General features: G+C 46.0%; 2 protein-coding genes and 1 long non-coding RNA gene across 6 annotated transcripts; 1 reads left to right on the forward strand and 2 right to left on the reverse strand.

Annotated features, from left to right (window-relative positions):
* Window positions 1–1455, reverse strand: UBL5 (ubiquitin like 5). Its single transcript, XM_043466729.1, has 5 exons — window positions 1366–1455; window positions 946–1063; window positions 704–787; window positions 505–542; window positions 1–150 (listed from the first exon to the last, which is right to left on the reverse strand). The coding sequence occupies exons 2-5, from the start codon at window positions 999–1001 to the stop codon at window positions 107–109; spliced, it is 222 nt and encodes a 73-aa protein (XP_043322664.1). The 5' UTR covers window positions 1002–1063; window positions 1366–1455; the 3' UTR covers window positions 1–106.
* Window positions 1456–6912, reverse strand: LOC122440455. Of its 2 annotated transcripts, XR_006269107.1 has the most exons (4): window positions 6530–6666; window positions 5967–6084; window positions 2057–2143; window positions 1456–1594 (listed from the first exon to the last, which is right to left on the reverse strand). It is a non-coding gene; the product is annotated as an uncharacterized LOC122440455 (long non-coding RNA). The 2 variants fall into 2 exon arrangements; XR_006269108.1 differs by lacking the exons at window positions 5967–6084; window positions 6530–6666 and adding an exon at window positions 6768–6912.
* Window positions 6461–13260, forward strand: FBXL12 (F-box and leucine rich repeat protein 12). 3 transcript variants are annotated; one of them, XM_043466728.1, is made up of 4 exons: window positions 6734–6799; window positions 6910–6982; window positions 9501–9577; window positions 11792–13260. In XM_043466728.1, the coding sequence occupies exon 4, from the start codon at window positions 11792–11794 to the stop codon at window positions 12611–12613; it is 822 nt and encodes a 273-aa protein (XP_043322663.1). In that variant the 5' UTR covers window positions 6734–6799; window positions 6910–6982; window positions 9501–9577; the 3' UTR covers window positions 12614–13260. The 3 variants fall into 3 exon arrangements, with proteins under 3 accessions (XP_043322661.1, XP_043322663.1, XP_043322662.1); XM_043466726.1 differs by lacking the exon at window positions 9501–9577 and having other exon boundaries at window positions 6461–6799; XM_043466727.1 differs by lacking the exons at window positions 6734–6799; window positions 9501–9577 and having other exon boundaries at window positions 6957–7080.
* Window positions 13261–18663: the final 5403 nt, after the last annotated feature.

The raw sequence follows: 18663 nt of genomic DNA on the forward strand, positions 1-18663 counted from the left end.
CAACCTCTAAGTTTTTATTAACATGAGTTTCCAAAAACAAGCATCCATATTAGTGTGGGGAGTGAGGGTGGGAGGAGGGGGAAGGGCAGGAAGAAGGAATTCTGCTCTATTGGTAATAAAGCTCCAGGTTCATCCCATCGTGGATTTCATCTGAAGTGAAGGTGTTAAGGAATCCTTACGGTGGGCTCCATCCCCATCCCCATCTCTCACAACTGCCACATTTGGGAATGGATCATTTTGATTTGGAAAGAATCCAAACTTTGTAAAAAGTTCATGTTCCTTCTGCACAACAGACATCCTGGAAGTCAAAATATTTCACCAACCACCCTCCTCCCCCAACAAAATAATTAGATGGCTCCCACTCTCTAAATACTTACTATGTGCCACATTATGAGTTAAATAGCTTATGTGCATAGTGTATAATCTCATACAGACCCGAGTATTAAACATAGAGAACCCAGTCTGGGTATGTAGATCCTTCCTCAAGCAGTCAAAAAAGGATACAGTCCCCCAGAGACACGTGGTCCTTAAAAATCGTGTACCTGTGGGATAAAAACTTTTTAGAAAAATGTCTAAGGAGACTCTTCACCCCGGAGACCAGCTGAAAAAGTTCTGCCTAAACAAATGGCTGGCTGCAGCCCTCCCCCAGCCAAACCCTTCTGGCCCGCTCCTGCCCAACCCCTAGCTCTACCCCTGTACTCACCACTTCTTCAGTACGATCTTGTTCCAACGGGTGCCAGTTTGGGCTGCGATCAGCTTCTTAAGGTCCCCGATGGTGTCATCCGTACTGGACGCAGAGGAGTTAAGGAAAATGGAAAGGGGACTCTCCCCATCCCCGCCCCAACCCCCGGGTTTAACTACAATCACCCTAAAACAAAGACTGAGTTGCCTGCCTCATGCCAAGTATCCCCCGGAAGCCACAGCCTCTTGGTCGCTAGTGGATACTTGCACTTAACGCGCACCTTCTTCCCCAGACGGTCGTTGCAAACAACCTCGATCATCCTGGCTGGAGCAGCACAAGGCGGGGACCGGGAGGCAACTGAATAGGGACTTCAGGGGTCCCCTAGGCACCAAGACCCCCGGTTATAGAGACTTAACGTTCACGTGCCCATTACTCCCCGTCCCCATCACTCCCCCAGATCGGAGTCTCCCCAGGCCCCAAGTTCCGTGTCCCAGGACTTCGGACCCCAGGGCTACCGCGGACGCCGGGCAGCCGTGCTCCTCCCCTCCAGTAACCCGCCCAGGCCCCGACCCACTTCAGATAGCCTGAAGACCGAGCCGAGCCTCTCGCAGGCCGGCGGATCCTCGAAGGCCAGGTCCCATCCCCTTTCCCCGACTCCGGACTCCTCTACCTGGCCCCCTCACCTCAAATAGCCTGGAAGAAGCAGACGCCACAACCTCCTCGCACTGCTGCTGAGACCAGGCCAGAGTCGCCGCTAAGAACCTACGCTAAAACAGGAAGCGGAAGTGCTCAGCCGGAAGCTCCGCCCCCCAGTGGCTGTCAACACACAGCGGAGTGCTCATCCCAGCGTACGACGTGGGCTTGCAGTTCCTACGAGCGGTTTTGGGGTCCTAAGCCTGAGCAGGAGGACACCTGTGAACGGAGCGTTGGGCCAAGTGAGGGTCCCGGCTAGGGAGAGGAGTGGAGTGTCAGAGGTCTTGGACCGGCGCCAAACCTTTTGGAGGGCCTTGGTTGAAGGCCCTTCCGTTGTGCCGAGACACCGTGTAGTGTAGCATCTGGTGGGGACGCCCAGGCACATCCCGGGGGAACAGGGTTGACCTCCTGTTCCGGAGCCCAACGAAGCCTCTAACAGCAACTTCAGGGCTACGGGGAGCCTGGATCAAGTCCTGCAGTTGTATTATCCGCCCCACCCCCACCCCCGCCTTCATTCAGGGCTGGACCCCGGAAGCGTTTTGCTCATCCCTCCCCTCTGGCTATCTCGCCTGCCCCCAGGGACATCTGGGGTGCTGACTACAATCAGTAAGTAAGGAGTCTTCTGATTCTGGCCTGGGTACCAGCACTTATCAGCACTCCAGAATGGAGTTCAGCACTTACCAGAATGCAGCACTGATGAGGAAGCTGGAAACCAGGACACGTGCAACAGCTCCCAGGTCTTCGTCTTCAAGGAAGGTCGCTCCTGCCCTGCAGAGGGCACTGTGTATCAAATCCCAAGCTTGCTTTTCAGCCCCAAGAGCAGCCCCTGGACTGATCTGGTTCCCCAGGGCTGGTGGGACAGGGAACACCCCTTCCTAAGTACAACCTGCCTGTAGAACTCACTATTGGACTGTTTCTTCTCAGCAGACAGGATTCTCCTAGTTTGACGAGCCTAAAAGGATTCACTCTGAAAAGGGGCCAGCAACCTCTGATTCACCCAATCCACCTTCTCAAAATAGGATGTGAGATTAGGCAGAAGATGTGAGATACCTTCCTGGGGAAAGGATGGATGCTCTGCGACCCTGTCGGGGCTGCTCTGACTTAAGGAACTGGCTCAAGAAGTGCCACCTCAAACACTAGACTCAGGGGCCTTCCTGCCTCAGGACTTTTTCTTTTTTCTGCCTCAGGGCAGAAATCTGTTATTTCTCCAGCCTCTGCAGAGTCCCACTGAGTGAGCTTCAGAGGGCAGGGAATCTTAATGGAAAGTTTATTCAGATTGCAGACACAGATCCAGATGATGAATCAAAACCTCAGTCTCATTCCTTAATATTAAGCTGCATGGTCTCAACAGCCTTCCCAGATGGCGTTAGTGGTAAAGAATACACCTGCCTGGGTCGGGAAGATCCCCTGGAGAAGGAAATAGCAACCCACTCCAGTATTCTTGCTTGGAGAATCCCATAGACAGAGGAGCCTGGTGGGCTACAGTCCATGGAATTGCAAAGAGTCAGACATGACTGAAGCGGCTTAGCATGCACACATGCACACACATGATCTCAGTACTTGCCCTCTCTGATTCTTTTTTTCTTATCCAGAAGAATAGGGGGGGCAAGAAGGGAGATGGAAGGTAAGGGGTAAGCTTGAAGGGACTGATGTGCCTGGGGAAGTTTAGAAAGAGCACAGCTTTGCATTCACATAGAAAAACTAGGTCACACCAGGTGTTGATGGTGTTGACCACTAGACAGCAGAATTGCTGAGTCCATATTCCTCTTTTTAGTGCTTTTGGTGTTTTCCCAGTTATCGACAATGAACATATGTTACTCTTGTAATGAAGCGGAAAATAAATTTTTATTTTATTTTTATTTTTTTATTTTTTATTAGTTGGAGGGGAAAATAAATTTTTAAAAAATATTTATTGATTGCTTTGGCTGCATGGGATCCTAGTTGCCGTATGTGGGATCTTTGTTCCCCGACCAGGGACTGAACCCCGGTCCCCTGCATTGCAAGGCAGATTCTTAACCACTAGACCTCCAGGGAAGTCCCAGAAGAAATTTTGGTGTTTTTTTTTTTTTTGCCATACCACACAGCATATTCGATCTTAGCATCCTGACCAGGGATTGAACCCATGCCCAATGCAGTGGAAGCACGAAGTCTTAACTATTGGACCACCAGGGAAGTAAGTGTTATTTAAAAAAAAAAAAGTTCTCACTCATTTTTTATGTTTGATTCAAAGGTAGCTAGGCAATTCCCTGGTGGTCCAGTGGTTAGGACTCTACTCTCTCACTGCCTAAGGCCTGGGTTCTGTCCTTGGCTGCAGAACTAAGATCCTGAGAGGCATGCAACACAGAAAAAAAAAGAAAGAAAGAACTCCCTCTCCTCAAAAGAAACCCCACAAATTAAAAAGAAAAAATTTTTTTAATTATAAAAAAGATAACTAAAACACAAGATTGTGTTGCTGAGCTTATGGGCTGGGGGAGATTGAAAAGAGGTGAAGAGTGCTGCTGCAAGGGGAGGGAAATAAAGCCTGGGATTGTTGGGAACTTGGGGATCTACTGGGGGCCTGCCAGTCCCAACTGGGCTAAGGCATCCTGAGGAAGTGGAGGGAATGGGCCATGGGAAGTCCCAGGACTAGGCTGCCTCTGCTGCAAGGACTCTCTCCTCCAGAGCTGGGTGGGAAGGGGAAAGGCCTCAGGAGACAGGACAATTCACGTTAGAGCTGCTGCTGCTGCTGCTGCTAAGTCGCTTCAGTCGTGTCCGACTCTGTGCGACCCCATAGATGGCAGCCCACCAGGCTCCCCCGTCTCTGGGATTCTCCAGGCAAGAACACTGGAGTGGGTTGCCATTTCCTTCTCCAATGCATGAAAGTGAAATGTGAAAGTGAAGTCGCTCAGTCGAGTCTGACTCTTAGCGACCGCATGGACTGCAGCCTACCAGGCTCCTCCGTCCATTGGATTTTCCAGGGAAGAGTACTGGAATGGGTTGCCATTTCCTTCTCCAGACTCACATTAGAGACTTCTCTCTATTTCCTGATAAATGTCATTCAGAACTTCTCATGAAGAGACTCAGTACCTGCCCACTGGGGGTCAGGACAGCCCCATGTTCCCATCTGGGCCTCAAAAGGATCTGCTGTCATCTGCTACTGGGAGGAGCTAGGTGCTTCCTAGGAAGGAGAGTTCTGAGTCACAACTCAAGGCTCAAGCTGGGCAGGGCCCTTCTGCCCCTTATTACCTAAATTTCTGACCCAGAGGAAAGAGCTTCTATGTGGGGGTGCCCATCCTTCCACTCCTGTTTGCTTGATGGGGAGGAGATGGTTCCTAGGAAACCTGTGTAACTGACAGAGGCATTGACCGTTCATGATGCCATGGGCTTTCTAGAGAGAATCACAGCCAGAGAGCACTGAGATAGAGGCCCACACTCTGGCATCAGAAAAATCTGGGCTTGAGGCCCTAGCAAGCAACATGACATTTGCAGGATCCCTGGTGGGGGAATTAAGATCCCACATGCACTGTACAGCTGGCCAAAAGAAAATTAAAAAAGCAAACTCTTAGATGTAGGTGTTAAATTTCTGTAACTATCTATCAACTATATCTGAACAAAGCTTAAAAAACCTATATTGCTTTCACTTATCCATAAATACATACATAAAAAGTAAAACACTGTGGTAGTCACCTGTTAAGACGAGGAAACCAGAAACCCCTGGACTACCAGAGTCCAGTGGACCACCACGTCAACCATTAGACGACCAGGGAAGTCCCAGTTTTGCATTTCATACACAATTTCTTCTGTGTGTGCGTGTATTAAAAACATATTTTGCCAGGGAATTCCCTGGTGGTCCACTGGTTAGGACTCAGCACTTTTGCTGCAGTGGTCTGGCTTCAGTCCCTGCTTAGGGAACTAAGATCCCACAAGCTACACAGCATGGCAAAACAACAAAGCCCCCAACAAATAAATAAAAACCATGTATTACCATTATAGGCTCTTGGGAGTGTGATTTAGCAAAAGCTATTTTTTTATATATATATATATATATGTATATATATATATACACACACATATATATGTAATATATACTTTCTATGTTTCTATTAGAAATACAGTTTACTTCTATTTGATAAATCAAACCAGGAATTGGATTGATGTGTCAAAGGACATGTGAAGTTTAATTTTGAATAGCTTTTGCCAAATCACACTTTCAAGAGCCTATAATGGCAATACACGGTTTTTTGTTTGTTTTTTGGGGATTTTGTCTTGCCATGCTGTACAGCTTGTGGGATCTTAGTATATGTTATATATGTATATATATATACTTTGGCCACCTGATGCAAAGAACTGACTCATTGGAAAAGACCCTGATGCTAGGAAAGATTGAAGGCAGGAGGAGAAGGGGACGACAGAGGATGGGATGGTTAGATGGCATCACCAACTCAATGGACATGAGTTTGCGCAAAGTCCGGGAGTTGGTGATGAACAGGGAAGCCTGGCGAGCTGCAGTCCATGGGGGTCGCAAAGAATCAGACACTACTGAGCCACTGAACTGAAATGAACTAATATATGTATATAAGAGAATGTTTAACTTCAGTATTGTTTAGCTTACCTGGAAGCAACCTGAATACTCATCAATACAGGAGTGTTTGAATAAATTTCACTACCCTTATGACTTGGCAACTTTAAAAATGAGTGTTATATATGTGGAGGAAGTGTCAATTCAGGCTCTGTGGAGAACAATTTGGCGCCATCAGAAAAAGTAAAAAATTCAGTGTCTTTTAACAAGCTATTCCACTTCTACAAATGTATTCTCATGCACAAAAAAGCATTATTAAATTAAAAAAAAAAAAAGGGGACTTCCCTCTCTGCCAAGAGCTCCGCTTTTGGTCCCGCACTCAATCCCGCAGTTTAGGGCTCGGCCTCGCCCACTCACGCATTAGGGGCTCGGTCCTAATCTCCAGCCACGCCCCCAGTCTCGTTCCCGCCCTTAACCCCGCCCCAGGCCTCAAAGTCGCCCGAGCAGCGCCTTTTGAGTTTGGCCCTCCTCTCCGGCCACGCCCCCGAGTCTTGTTCCCATCCTTAACCTCGCCCTGGACTTCGTCATTGCCTTAGCCACGCCTCCCGGGCTTGGTTCAAGTCCCCGTCCCAATCCTCTGTGCAGAGTTCTGATACCGTGCTGGTCTGGCTCCCAGGTCCAGCCACATCCCCTCAAGAGGAAAGCCGAAACTCCGCCAGCTACCGGAAGCTGCGACCACCTCCCTGTACGCACCCTCTCTTCCCCCCGCTTCTTAGGGCTCCCACAGGGCGAGTCCCCGAGTTCCTTTAGACGGAAGCGGAAGTGCGTGTCAACGGGATCATGGCGACTTTTGCCGACTTGCCCGACTCGGTCCTGCTGGAGATCTTCTCTTACCTCCCGGTCCGGGATCGGATCCGAATCTCCAGGTGCGGCCGCCCCTTGCGGGAGGGAAGGGCCAGGCGGGGGGCTCACCAGGAGATGCACATCTGGTCCTCGAGGAGCCGGGGTCGTTCTAACGGCGGGTCCCCTCCCCCAGGGTCTGTCACCACTGGAAGAAGCTGGTGGACGACCGGTGGCTGTGGCGACACGTCGACCTGACGCTCTACACGGTATGCGGGTCTGGCCGGGCAGTCCTGGGCCGAGGTCGGGTTGGTCAGACTTCGAGGACCACGCCTCCAACCCTGTGTTTCGAGCGAGGCTCTCCCGGGTGCGTCCCGCCCGCGTCCCTTACTTGCTCTGCAGTGACCTCCAGGCCTCAGCTTCCCCATCTCCAGAATGGGTATAACCAAGGTCTTGCAGGAAAAGAGCTTATTGATGAGTTTTCATGGAGAAATTTTCTATAGTCAACTTAGTTCTAGAATTAATCTCCTGAGTAGTCAACCAAATCATTTCAACTTTCTCCCACTTGGGCTTTCTTTATTTTTCTTTGTTGTTGTTCAGTCGCTAAGTTGCCCGACTCTTTGCGACCCTATGGGCTGCAGCACACCAGGCTCCCCTGTCCTTCACTGTCTCCCGGAGTCTGCTCAAATTCATGTCCTTTGAGTTAGTGATGCTCTCTAACCATCTCATCCTCTGCTGCCCCCTTCTCCTTTTGCCTTCAATCTTTCCCAGCATCAGGTCTTTTCCAATAAGTTGGCCCTTTGCATTTTTCTTTTTATTATGAACTATTTCAAATAGATATAGAAATGTATAGAGGATAATATCTGAAAGTATGTACTCACCACCTAGATTTAATCTTTTTAAACCTTTGGCGTTATTCACTGCAGAACTTGTGAAATACACATAGAAATGTTTCAATACAAACATGTGCATACAACATTTGCACATATGTTTCTTGCACTTTTGAAACCCTCCTCAGAGATAACTGGGACTATAAAGTGGGTTTGTATCCCTTCATGTTTTTATTTACTGCCTATGTGTGTGCTTATAAGCAATATACAGTATTATTAATGTGTTTCTAAAATTGAGATAAAACTATTCTACTTTTTAGATAATTAAATGTTATTTTACTTATATTAATATATCCACCCATAAACAACTTTATTCACACATCACTTTTGAGATTTATTCTAATTAGTACTTGTAAGTCTAATTCATTCCTTTTAATTGCTGTTAAATGAATATACCACAGTTTGTTTCTCTATTTTCCTGTTGACAGATGGTTAGATTATCTCCAACTTTCTACTATCACAAACAGCTTTGTAAGACCATGTCTCAAACTTTATTGTGCATATGAATCACCTGTTGGTGTTAGGTTGGTGTTGGTCACTCATTCATGTCCAACTTTTTGCAACCCCATGGACTGTAGCCCGCCAGGCTCCTCTGTCCATGGGATTTTCCCAGGCAAGGATACTAGAGTGGGTTGCCATTTCCTTCTCCAGGGGATCTTCTCGACCCAGTGCATTAACAGGCGGATTGTTTACCTCCAAGCCACTAGACTATTTTATTATGAAAACTTTCAAACATATAATAGTTAAAACAACAGTACCGAGAACACAGAGTTGTCCACCACTAATACTTAATATGTTTGTTTTATCATCTCTTCATCCATCCCTCTTTTCATCAAACTTTTATTTTATTTTTTAAATTTTTATTTATTTTGTTTTCCTATTTTATTTTTTAAGTGTGCTTCAAAATCAGTTGCAGATGAGTCCATTTGTAAAACACTTTAGTACACATAATAGAGATTAACTATGACATTTGTTTTACATTTCTCTTTTTGAGGTTTAATTTTTAAAACTCACACATCATGAATAATTCTTACAAAAATGTGGAAGTGGTATAACTATGTATGGTGATGGTTATTAACTAGACTTATTGTGATGATCATGTCATAATACATACAAACACTGAATCATTACATTGTATGCCTGAAACTAATATAGTGTTATATGTTAATTATATCTAAATTAAGACAAAACAAAACCAAAAAAACACTGAAATATTGTCACAAATGAAGCTAAGAGCCTTTGACAGTCATCCCCTGGTATCTCTACCCTTCCCCAGAATAACCACTATTATGTGGAATTTCCTTCTATAGCATTTTCTATGCTTTTGGACCCTTGGGGCTTTATAGGGAAAGAAAGGGCAGTGGTTACAAGAGCAGGATTGGCCTTTGGGGTCAGGCTGTGTTGAATCATAGTTGTATTCTTGCAGCAAGATTCGGCCAATGCGTTTTTTTCAGGCGAGGGGGTGGGGGTGGGGACGGAGACCTGCTGTGCAAGGTCTTTCTAGTTCAATACTCAGCGCTGCGTTTGGCAAACAGTAGTTGCTCAATACAAGTTAACCATTATGGTTGAAATAATTGTCTTCCCAGGTGGGGCTAGTGGTAAAAAATCTGCCTGCGACATAAGAGACGCCAGTTCAATCCCTGGGTCAGGAAGATCCCTTGGAGAAGGAAATGGCAACCCACTCCAGTATTCTTGCCTGGAGAATCCCTTGGACTGAGGAGCCTGTCCGGCTACAGTCCATGGGGTAACAAAAGAGTCAGACACGACTTAGCAGCTAAACAACAAAAATACTATTGTTTCTTTTTTCTTTAACCTTGAAGGTATCCTTTTACCACTCCTTCCTGCATGTCTTGAGGAGTTACCCATGTTTGAATCTTTGAATCCTCTTTGTTCTTAGTTGCTATCTACATGGCTGTTATCACTGGACATTTTTGCTGTTAAAACCAGGATGTCAGAAACCAACATTTCTGTAAGGTAAATTCCACAAAACAGGTATTACTAGGTTAGGCAGTGTGTTCATTTAAACCAACTAAAGAATTTGTTTAAAAAACATAAGTGGGGGAGGAGCCAAAGATAAATGCACAGAATTGAAAATGTACAAAATTATAAACATTGGAAAGTAAGGTCTCTCCCTGCTTCTGTCACCCAAGTCACCTTGTTCTTTCCCAGAAAGGCAGTAGATGGTCCCGTATTTTTAAAAACAGAACAGGTGCCAGTGGGTGTCCATATTTTAAATTTCAGTAAAAACCAGATTGCATTTCAAAGTAGCCAGACCAAGTCCCACCAGCAGGACCCAAGAACTGCTTCTTCACATCCTGGCTAGTGTTTGATATCATGAAACTTAAAGGATTTTCTCATTTTGTCTTTTTACAAGTAAAAATGACTCAACTTCTGGCTTTGTGGCCATTTGATATTTTGCCAACAGTGGCTTCCACTCTTGTGAGTTACCTTTTAGTGGCCAGTGTTTCTAGTGAGTCCCTTTCCTCAGCCCAGATTTGCAGGTCTAAATTTGATCATTAAGATTTGATTCCTCTATCAAGAGTAGTTAACAGGGGGGAGGGATAAATTAGGAGTTTGAGATTAAAATATACATACTACTATATAGAAAATAGATAACCAACAAGGACCTACTGTATAGCACAGGGAGCAATACGCAATATCTTGTAATCTAAAATGGAATAGAATGTAAAAAATATATACAGATCCAGCCATATGTATATATATATATATATATATACATATATATATATATACATATGGACTTCCCTGGTGGCTCAGATAATAAAGAATCTGCCTGAAAAAAATAAAATAAAATAAAATTAAAAAAAATCTGCCTGAAATTCAGAAGATCTGGGTTTGATCCCTGGTCAGAAAGGTCTCCTGGAGAAGGGAATGACTACCCACTCTAGTATTCTTGCCTAGAGAACTCCATGGACAGAGGAGCCTGGTGGGTGACAGTCTATGGAGTCACAAAGAGTCAGACATGACTGAGTGATTAACTCTTTCACTTTTATGTATATATTATATATATACATGTGTGTATATATATATATATTGCTGTACACCAAAATAGCAATCACTGAATCACTTCTCTCTGCACCAAAGCTAATGCACTATAACACACTGTAAATCAACTATATTTCAATGAAAGTGTGAAAAACATGAATTTAGGAATAAAAGGATTAGGAATACCAGGAACCCAATAGAAAAGGAGTAGCTGAGAGACAGCAGACTATCATCTTGCCTGGTCATAGATTTTGCTAATAAAAAATTCATATTTACCAAAAAAGTCAACAAATTCTACGGTATGCAATTTCTTTTTTCTGCTTTTTTTTTTTTTTAAAGATAAACTGTACATACAATAAAATACATGAAATACTAGTTATAGTTTGTTTGTTTTCTACAAGTCTAACTTCCCAGGGTTAAATTTTGCAGCTTTCACTATTACTAAGCTATGATTTTTTTTTTTTAAACCTAGATCTAATTTACCCTGGGCAGTTTTAACCATTTTCAGTTTTTATTTTGTGTTGCTCATTTCTATGAGGAGGTGGTCATTAAGAATGGGATAGGCACTTCCTTGGTGATTCAGTAGTTAAGACTCCAGACTTTTACTGCAGGAGGCGAGGGTTTGATCCCTGGTTGGTGAACTAAGATCCCACATACCACATGGGATGGCCAAAAAAAAGAAAAAGAGATAAAAATATTGCTGGGTGGATTCACTTTTTAAAAAAAATCTTAAAAAGATATAAAGTTTTATTAAACCTGGAATCAATAGTATTATTTCATAAATTAGACAGCAGTAACATTTTCCTAGGGTATATATACAGGTCACAATGGTTTTCATTGTGCAAGGACTTGAAAGCTTTAGAAACAGGCTTTTTGTTGTTGTTGTTTCACTTTCTTACTTATTCCAGAAAGTAATGAGACTCACTGTCCTGGTAAAGACAGATATGTTATGATGATATCCACCATTGCTTTTGTTCAAACTTAAAGGTCAAAGTGGTGGGGTTAAACCATCCTGTTACTCCTGGAAAGGCATCTGGTTGAGTGAGGCTGGGGAGGGAAGGACAGAATTCCCAGGGAGCCTCAGAACCCCAGCTGGGGCTTGTCTGTCTCCAGGCGGGTGGGGTCCCTGGAAGATGCCCCATGTCTCTGGTCCAGACACCCTCCCACCTCTGGCTCTTGCAGATGCGGCCCAAAGTCATGTGGCACCTTCTCCGCCGCTACATGGCATCCAGGCTCCATTCCCTGCGGATGGGCGGCTACCTGTTCTCAGGCTCCCAGGCTCCCCAGCTGTCCCCTGCCCTGATGAGGGCCCTGGGTCAGAAGTGCCCCAACCTCCAGCGCCTCTGCCTGCACGTGGCCAACCTGAGCATGGTGCCCATCGCCAGCCTGCCCTGCACCCTGCGGACCCTGGAGCTGCACAGCTGTGAGATCTCCATGGCCTGGCTCCATAAAGAGCAGGACCCCACGGTGCTGCCCCTGCTCGAGCGCATCGTGCTGGACCGCGTCCCTGCCTTCCGCGACGAGCACCTGCAGGGCCTCACGCGCTTTCGCGCCCTGCGCTCGCTGGTGCTGGGCGGCACTTACCGTGTGACCGAGACCGGGCTGGATATGGGCCTGCAGGAGCTGAACTACCTGCAGAGGCTGGAGGTGCTGGGCTGTACCCTCTCGGCCGACAGCACCCTCCTGGCCATCAGCCGCCACCTCCGAGACGTGCGGAAGATCCGGCTGACTGTACGGGGCCTCTCGGCCCCTGGCCTGTCTGTCCTGGAGGGCATGCCCACCCTGGAGAGTCTGTGCCTGCTGGGACCGCTTGTTACCCCGGAAATGCCTTCCCCGCAGGAGATCCTAGCCTCCTGCCTCACCATGCCCAAGCTCAGGGTCCTTGAGCTGCAGGGGCTGGGCTGGGAGGGTCAGGAGGCAGAAAGAATCCTGTCTAAGGGGCTACCCCACTGTGTGGTCATTGTCAGGGCTTTGCCCAAAGAGTCCATGGACTGGTGGATGTGACTGCACCCCCAACCCCCGACCCGGGGACCCCCTTCTTAACTTTCATTAATGAGATCCAGACCCTCTGGGCAGCACCTTGCCAGTAGGCAAGTAATCAGGTTGGAGCGACCTGAAGACCACGGGTAGAGAGAACCCAGGCCTTGGCATCTTCAGGTCATCGGAATCATGGTTCACCAGCTGTATGGCCTCTGTGACATGAGCCAGCCTCTCGGAGGCCCTATCCTCACATCTGGAAATGAAGAAAACCACAGCTACCTCATGGTTACCTTGCAGAGCCTTAATGTTTACCACCCCCAGGCCCAACAAAGGCCCTCCATGAAGAGCTGTTCTCAGGAACAGGACGGTGCGGAAGGGCAGATTAGGAGTTAGGGAGACCTGAGGGGCCGAGACCCCTTAGGAAGCCTGGAAGGGCTATCTGTGCATGCACACCGGCACACTAACATGTCATTGACACGCAGACACACCACTGACAGACCTACATGCACACAGGAGACACGGAAAGGAGGGCAGATACAACTCACGCTTTGATGATCAAAATGTTAGTAAAGATTTGAAGCTGTCCTTTCTGTGTTTTGTGTTCTGGATTTTCCCAATTTTCCATAGTGTGATTTTGCTATTAAAGACAAATAATCATTTTTTTAAAAAAAGCGTTTGGTTTATTTATTCAACAAATGTGTCTCAAGCTATTTTGCAGGGACTATTCTAGGCACTGGGACCACAGCAATGAATGAAACACACACAAGGAAGAAGGCAGGGTGATCAACAGGTGAACACATGCATGGAATAGTTTTAGAGACTTTGAGCTAATAAACTAGGGCCACATGATGGACGCATATGTGTTTGGTTGGGTAGGCAGGGTGGGCTTCTCTGAGGGGAAACCTGGGAGGCAATATGGAACCAGCCCTGGGGAGCGCTAGGAAAGACAGAAAAAGCAAAGACCTAAGATGGAAATAATGAACTTGGCATTTTCTGAGGATGGAAAGAAGATCCGAGTGGCAGAGGGAACAAGGGGTGAACAATAGAAAGTGAAATCAGACATGATGGGGAGACGTTGGAAGGGCCTCACAGGTGGCTTTGGTTTTAGGGGTTCAGTAAGTAGCAACTCATTTTCCTGCCTTTTGAGTCTGAACCACTTGAAAGATGCAGGTGGCAGACAGATAGCGATCCTAAATGCCTACCCTTGAAATGAGGTGTTTTTTTTTTTGAAGTAGAGTTGATTTACATGTTGTGTTCATTTCTGCCATACAGCAAAGTGACTCATGACTCAGTTATACATATATGTATGCATATCCTTTTTTTTTTCTTCAACATGGCATGTGTCATCTTAGTTTCCCAACCAGGGATCAAACCTGTGCCCCCTGCGGTGGAAGTGAAAGAAGCTTATAGTGAATGGTGTTGCTGGGTTTGTGGTCCCTAAAGGATAAGATTTAACTCCAGACCAAAGACAGTCTCAGTCACTCAGAGCTTTGTGTAGATTTTTATTTGAAGTGAAAGTGGCAGAAGAAGCTTCTGACATAGACATCAGAAAGGGGCAGGAGAATACCTGGCTTGCTAGTTTGGGCAGGGCATTATATACTCTTCTGCCAGCTAGTGAAAATAAGTAAAAGTAATACCTCAAGGTTTGTAAAAGTTTCACCATACCCTTTCCCAAGGCATACATCCTGTGATAACTTTGGCACAAGATTAGCCGGGGGGATGGTCCTGGCCAATGTCTCCGGTGGAGATATACTATTGCTGTGTCATCAGGGCTACAAGTCTTGAGAAGCAGGTTCCCAGGCAAGATTTGTTACAATTATAATTATTCCTGGAGTCTACAAAGAGCATTTCCATGAGTAAGACATTGTGCAGTCCTTAGTTCCAGACCTAAAGCAAGGCCAGTTCTCAGGCAAGATACAATGTTGCACAAGGCTTAAGGAAAGTATCAGCGAGAGTGTTCGCCTCTTTAAAGGGCCCTAAGCTTTAACTCTCTCAGAAGCAGGGTGTCTTAACCACTGGACCACCAGGGGAATCCCTGTACATTCTTTTTTATATGTTTTCCCACTATGGTTTATCCCAGAATATTGAATATAATGGACTTCCCAGATGGCTCAGTGGTAAAGAATCTACCTGCCAATGCAGGAGACATAAGAGATGCTGGTTCGATCCCTGGGTTGGGAAGACCCTGTGGAGGAGGGCATGGCAACCCACTCCAGTATTCTTTTTTTTTTCACTCCAGTATTCTTGCCTGGAGAATCCCATGGACAGAGGAGCCTGGTGGGCGGCAGTCCATAGGGTCACAGAATCAGATAGGACTGAAGCAGCTTAGTACACATTGAATATAGTTCCCTGTGCTATGCAATAGGACCTTGTTGAGTCTTTTTTTTTTTGTCTTTTCTGGCCACACCTCACAGCTTCTGAGATCTTAGTTCCCCGACCAGGGATCAAACCTGTGCCCCCAGCAGTGGAAGCATGGAGTCCTAACCACTGGACCAAGTGAAGTCCCTAGGACCGTGTTGTTTATCCATGAGTGTTACTTCTGACTGGAGCTGGGTGTGTATGGCTTTGCAGGCTCACCACCTGCCTGCCAGTTCAGCATGCCTGCTTTGTGGTGGGCAGAGCCAGGAGACAGGAAAGGGGGCTGAGCTGGGTACCCTTGGTTCTTTTTTCCAAGTTCACCTATCAGAAAGGACCCAGATGTTTCATTCTTTTCCCACTGGGGCAGTCCTTCCCATCTGACCACATGAAGACCAGGGTATGACTGCTCCCCTGATGTGGCCATAGTTAGGGTCTACTTGTCCCACACTGGGTCCAAATCTAGCAGTTCCTGCCCAAGGCATCTAGGGGAACAGGTTGATCCAGGCTGGGGCATGGGCCCTGGGAACATCTCAGGAAGGGAAATGACCAAGCGATCTGTCACCTTGGTAGAGGGTGTTTGGAGATCTGGTATATACTGTTGGGAGAGGGGGTATGATGGAGAGATCGACAGAAGCCCTGGCCTCTGCTGGTCGCCCTGGAGATGGAGTGTTGTTTAATCACTAAGTCATATCTGACTCTGCAACCCCATGGACTGGAGCCTGCCAGGCTCCTCTGTTCGAGGGATTTCCCAGGCAAGAGTACTGGAGTATGTTGCCATTTCCTACTGATATTCAGCCTGGAACAGCTCCTTTCCTGCCTTTCCAGTGGGAATGGAGCAACAGATATGGAGTTAGAGGCAGTGGTGTACCCAGAAATGTTTAATGGCTGGGGTTAGCAGGTGGTGGTGGGGGCGGGGGGTTGGGGAGTTCTGATTCCTCCGCCCCGCGCTTGTAGCATGTGCAGATTTTTGTGGTGTAAGACTCTCTGCCATGGCTGGTTTCAAGCTACCAACAGTTTAACAACTTGGCTCAAGAAATTCATGAAAGTTTAGCAATCAGCTCCGCTACGCTGGCATGAACTGGCTGCAGCACACCACTAGTTAGAGGTGTGTTTTTCCCAGGATCACCTGGTGGAGGCTCATTCTATCTTAGTGGTCCCTTCCTTGAGTTTAGCTCTGAAGGTTGGTGGAGTTGTAGGACATCAGACAGCTCCTCCTCACTTGAGATCCTCCCCATCACAACCAGTGCCTTTTCCTAGATAAGGAATTGGGGACTTAAGGCTGTCCTCTGTTTTAAAATGTTTCTGGGACTTCCTGGGTGGCACAGTGGATAATAATCCACCTTCCAATGCAGGCATCATAGGTTCGATCCCTGGTCCGGGAGGATCCTCTTGCCATGGAGCAACTACATCACAACTACTGAGCCTGCGTCCTGCAACTACTGAGGCCTGCATGCCTAGAGCCTGTGCTCCAGAGCAAGAGAAGCCATGACAATGAGAAGCCCATGCTCCGCGACAAAGAGTAGCCCCCCATCATCACAGCTAGAGAAAGCAGCAGCCAAGACCCAGCACAACCAAAAATATATAAGTACCTGGACCATAGTGAAGCCTTGGGGCAGGAGTCCTGGTTCTCCCCTCAAGCAATAACATTGTCTTTGAGCTGTTTTTTAGATACTGTAAGTCCCTACATATGAATGAGTTTTGTTCTAAGAGTGTGTTCATAAGTTCTATTTGTTAACCTAGGTATTCAAATAACACAATTGCTGTATGGTACTATATTGTAACAGGTTTATAACAATTTTCACACAAATAATGCAGAAAAACAAACACAAAAAATATGGAAAACATTTTAAATCTTATAATACGGTACCTTGAAAGTCCAGTTCATTTCAGTTCAGTCACTCAGTCATGTCCAACTCTTTGCGACCCCATGGGCTGCAACACACCAGGCTTCCCTGTCCTTCACCATCTCCCGGAGCTTGCTCAAATTCATGTCCTTCAAGTCAGTGATGCCATCCAACCATCTCAACCTCTGTCGTCCCCTTCTCCTCCTGCCTTCAATCTTTCCCAGCCTCAGAGTATTTTGCAATGAGTCAGTTCTTCACATCAGGTAGCCAAAGTATTGGAGTTTCAGCTTCAACATCAGTCCTTTGAATGAATATTCAGGACTGATCTCCTTTAGGATGGACTGGTTGGATCTCCTTGCAGTCCAAGGGACTCTCAAGAATCTTCTCCAACACCACAGTTCAAAAGCATCAATTTTTCGGCGCTCAGCTTTCTTTATAGTGCAACTCTCACATCCATCCATGACCACTGGAAAAACCATAGCCTTGATTAAATGGACCTTTGTTGTCAAAGTAATGTCTCTGCTATTTATATGCTGTCTAGTTTGGTCATAGCTTTTCTTCCAAGGAACAAGTGTCTTTTAATTGCATAACTGCGGTCACCTTCTGCAGTGATTTTGGAGCCCAAGAAAATAAAGTCTGTCACTGTTTCCATTGTTTCACCATCTATTTGCCGTGAAGTGATGGGACCGTATGCCATGATCTTAGCTTTCTGAATGTTGAGCTTTAAGCCAACTTTTTCACTCTCCTCTTTCACTTTCATCAAGAGGCTCTTCAGTTTCTCTTCACTTTCTGCCATAAGAATGGTGTCATCTGCATATCTGAGGTTATTGATATTTCTCCTGGCAATCTTGATTCCAGCTTGTGCTTCCTCCAGCCCAGTGTTTCTCATGATGTACTCTGCATATAAGTTAAATAAGCCGGGTGACAATATACAGCCTTGAGGTACTCCTTTCCCAATTTGCAACCAGTCCGTTGTTCCACGTCTGGTTCTAACTGTTGCTTCTTGACCTGCAGACAGATTTCTCAGGAGGCAGGTGAGGTGGTCTGGTATTTCCATCTCTTTAAGAATTTTCCACAGTTTGCTGTGATCTACACAGTCAAAGACTTTGGCATAATCAATAAAGCAGAAATAGATGTTTTTCTGGAATTCTTTTGCTTTTTCTATGATCCAACAGATGTTGACAATTTGATCTCTGGTTCCTGTGCCTTTTCTAAATCCAGCTTGAACATCTGGAAGTTCATGGTTTATGTACTATTGAAGCCTCGCTTGGAGAATTTTGAGCATTACTTTGCTAGCATGTGAGATGAGTGCAATTGTGCTGTAGTTTGAACATTCTTTGGCGTTGCCCTTCTTTGTGATTGGAATGAAAACTGACCTTTTCCAGTTCTGTGGCCACTGCTGAGTTTTCCAAATTTCTTGGCATATTGAATGCAGCACTTTCAAAGCATCATCTTTTAGGATTTGAAATAGCTCAACTGGAATTCCATCTCCTCCACTAGCTTTGTTCATAGTGATGCTTCCTAAGGCCCACTTGACTTTGCATTCCGGATGTCTGGCTCTAGGTGAGTGGTTACACCATCGTGGTTATCTGGGTCTTGAAGATCTTTTTTGTATAGTTCTTCTGTGTATTCTTGCCACCTCTTCTTAATATCTTCTGCTTCTGTTAGGTCCATACCATTTCTGTTCCTTATTGTGCCCATCTTTGCATGGTATGTTCCCTTGGTATCTCTTATTTTTTGGAGGAGACCTCTAGTCTTTTCCATTCTATTGTTTTCCTCTATTTCTTTGTATTGTTCACTGAGGAAGGCTTATCTCTCTTTGCTATTCTTTGGACCTCTGCATTCAAATGAGTACATCTTTCCTTTTCTCCT

The sequence above is a fragment of the Cervus canadensis genome, chromosome 4 (assembly GCF_019320065.1).
Source record: "Cervus canadensis isolate Bull #8, Minnesota chromosome 4, ASM1932006v1, whole genome shotgun sequence".
NCBI lineage: Eukaryota > Metazoa > Chordata > Mammalia > Artiodactyla > Cervidae > Cervus > Cervus canadensis.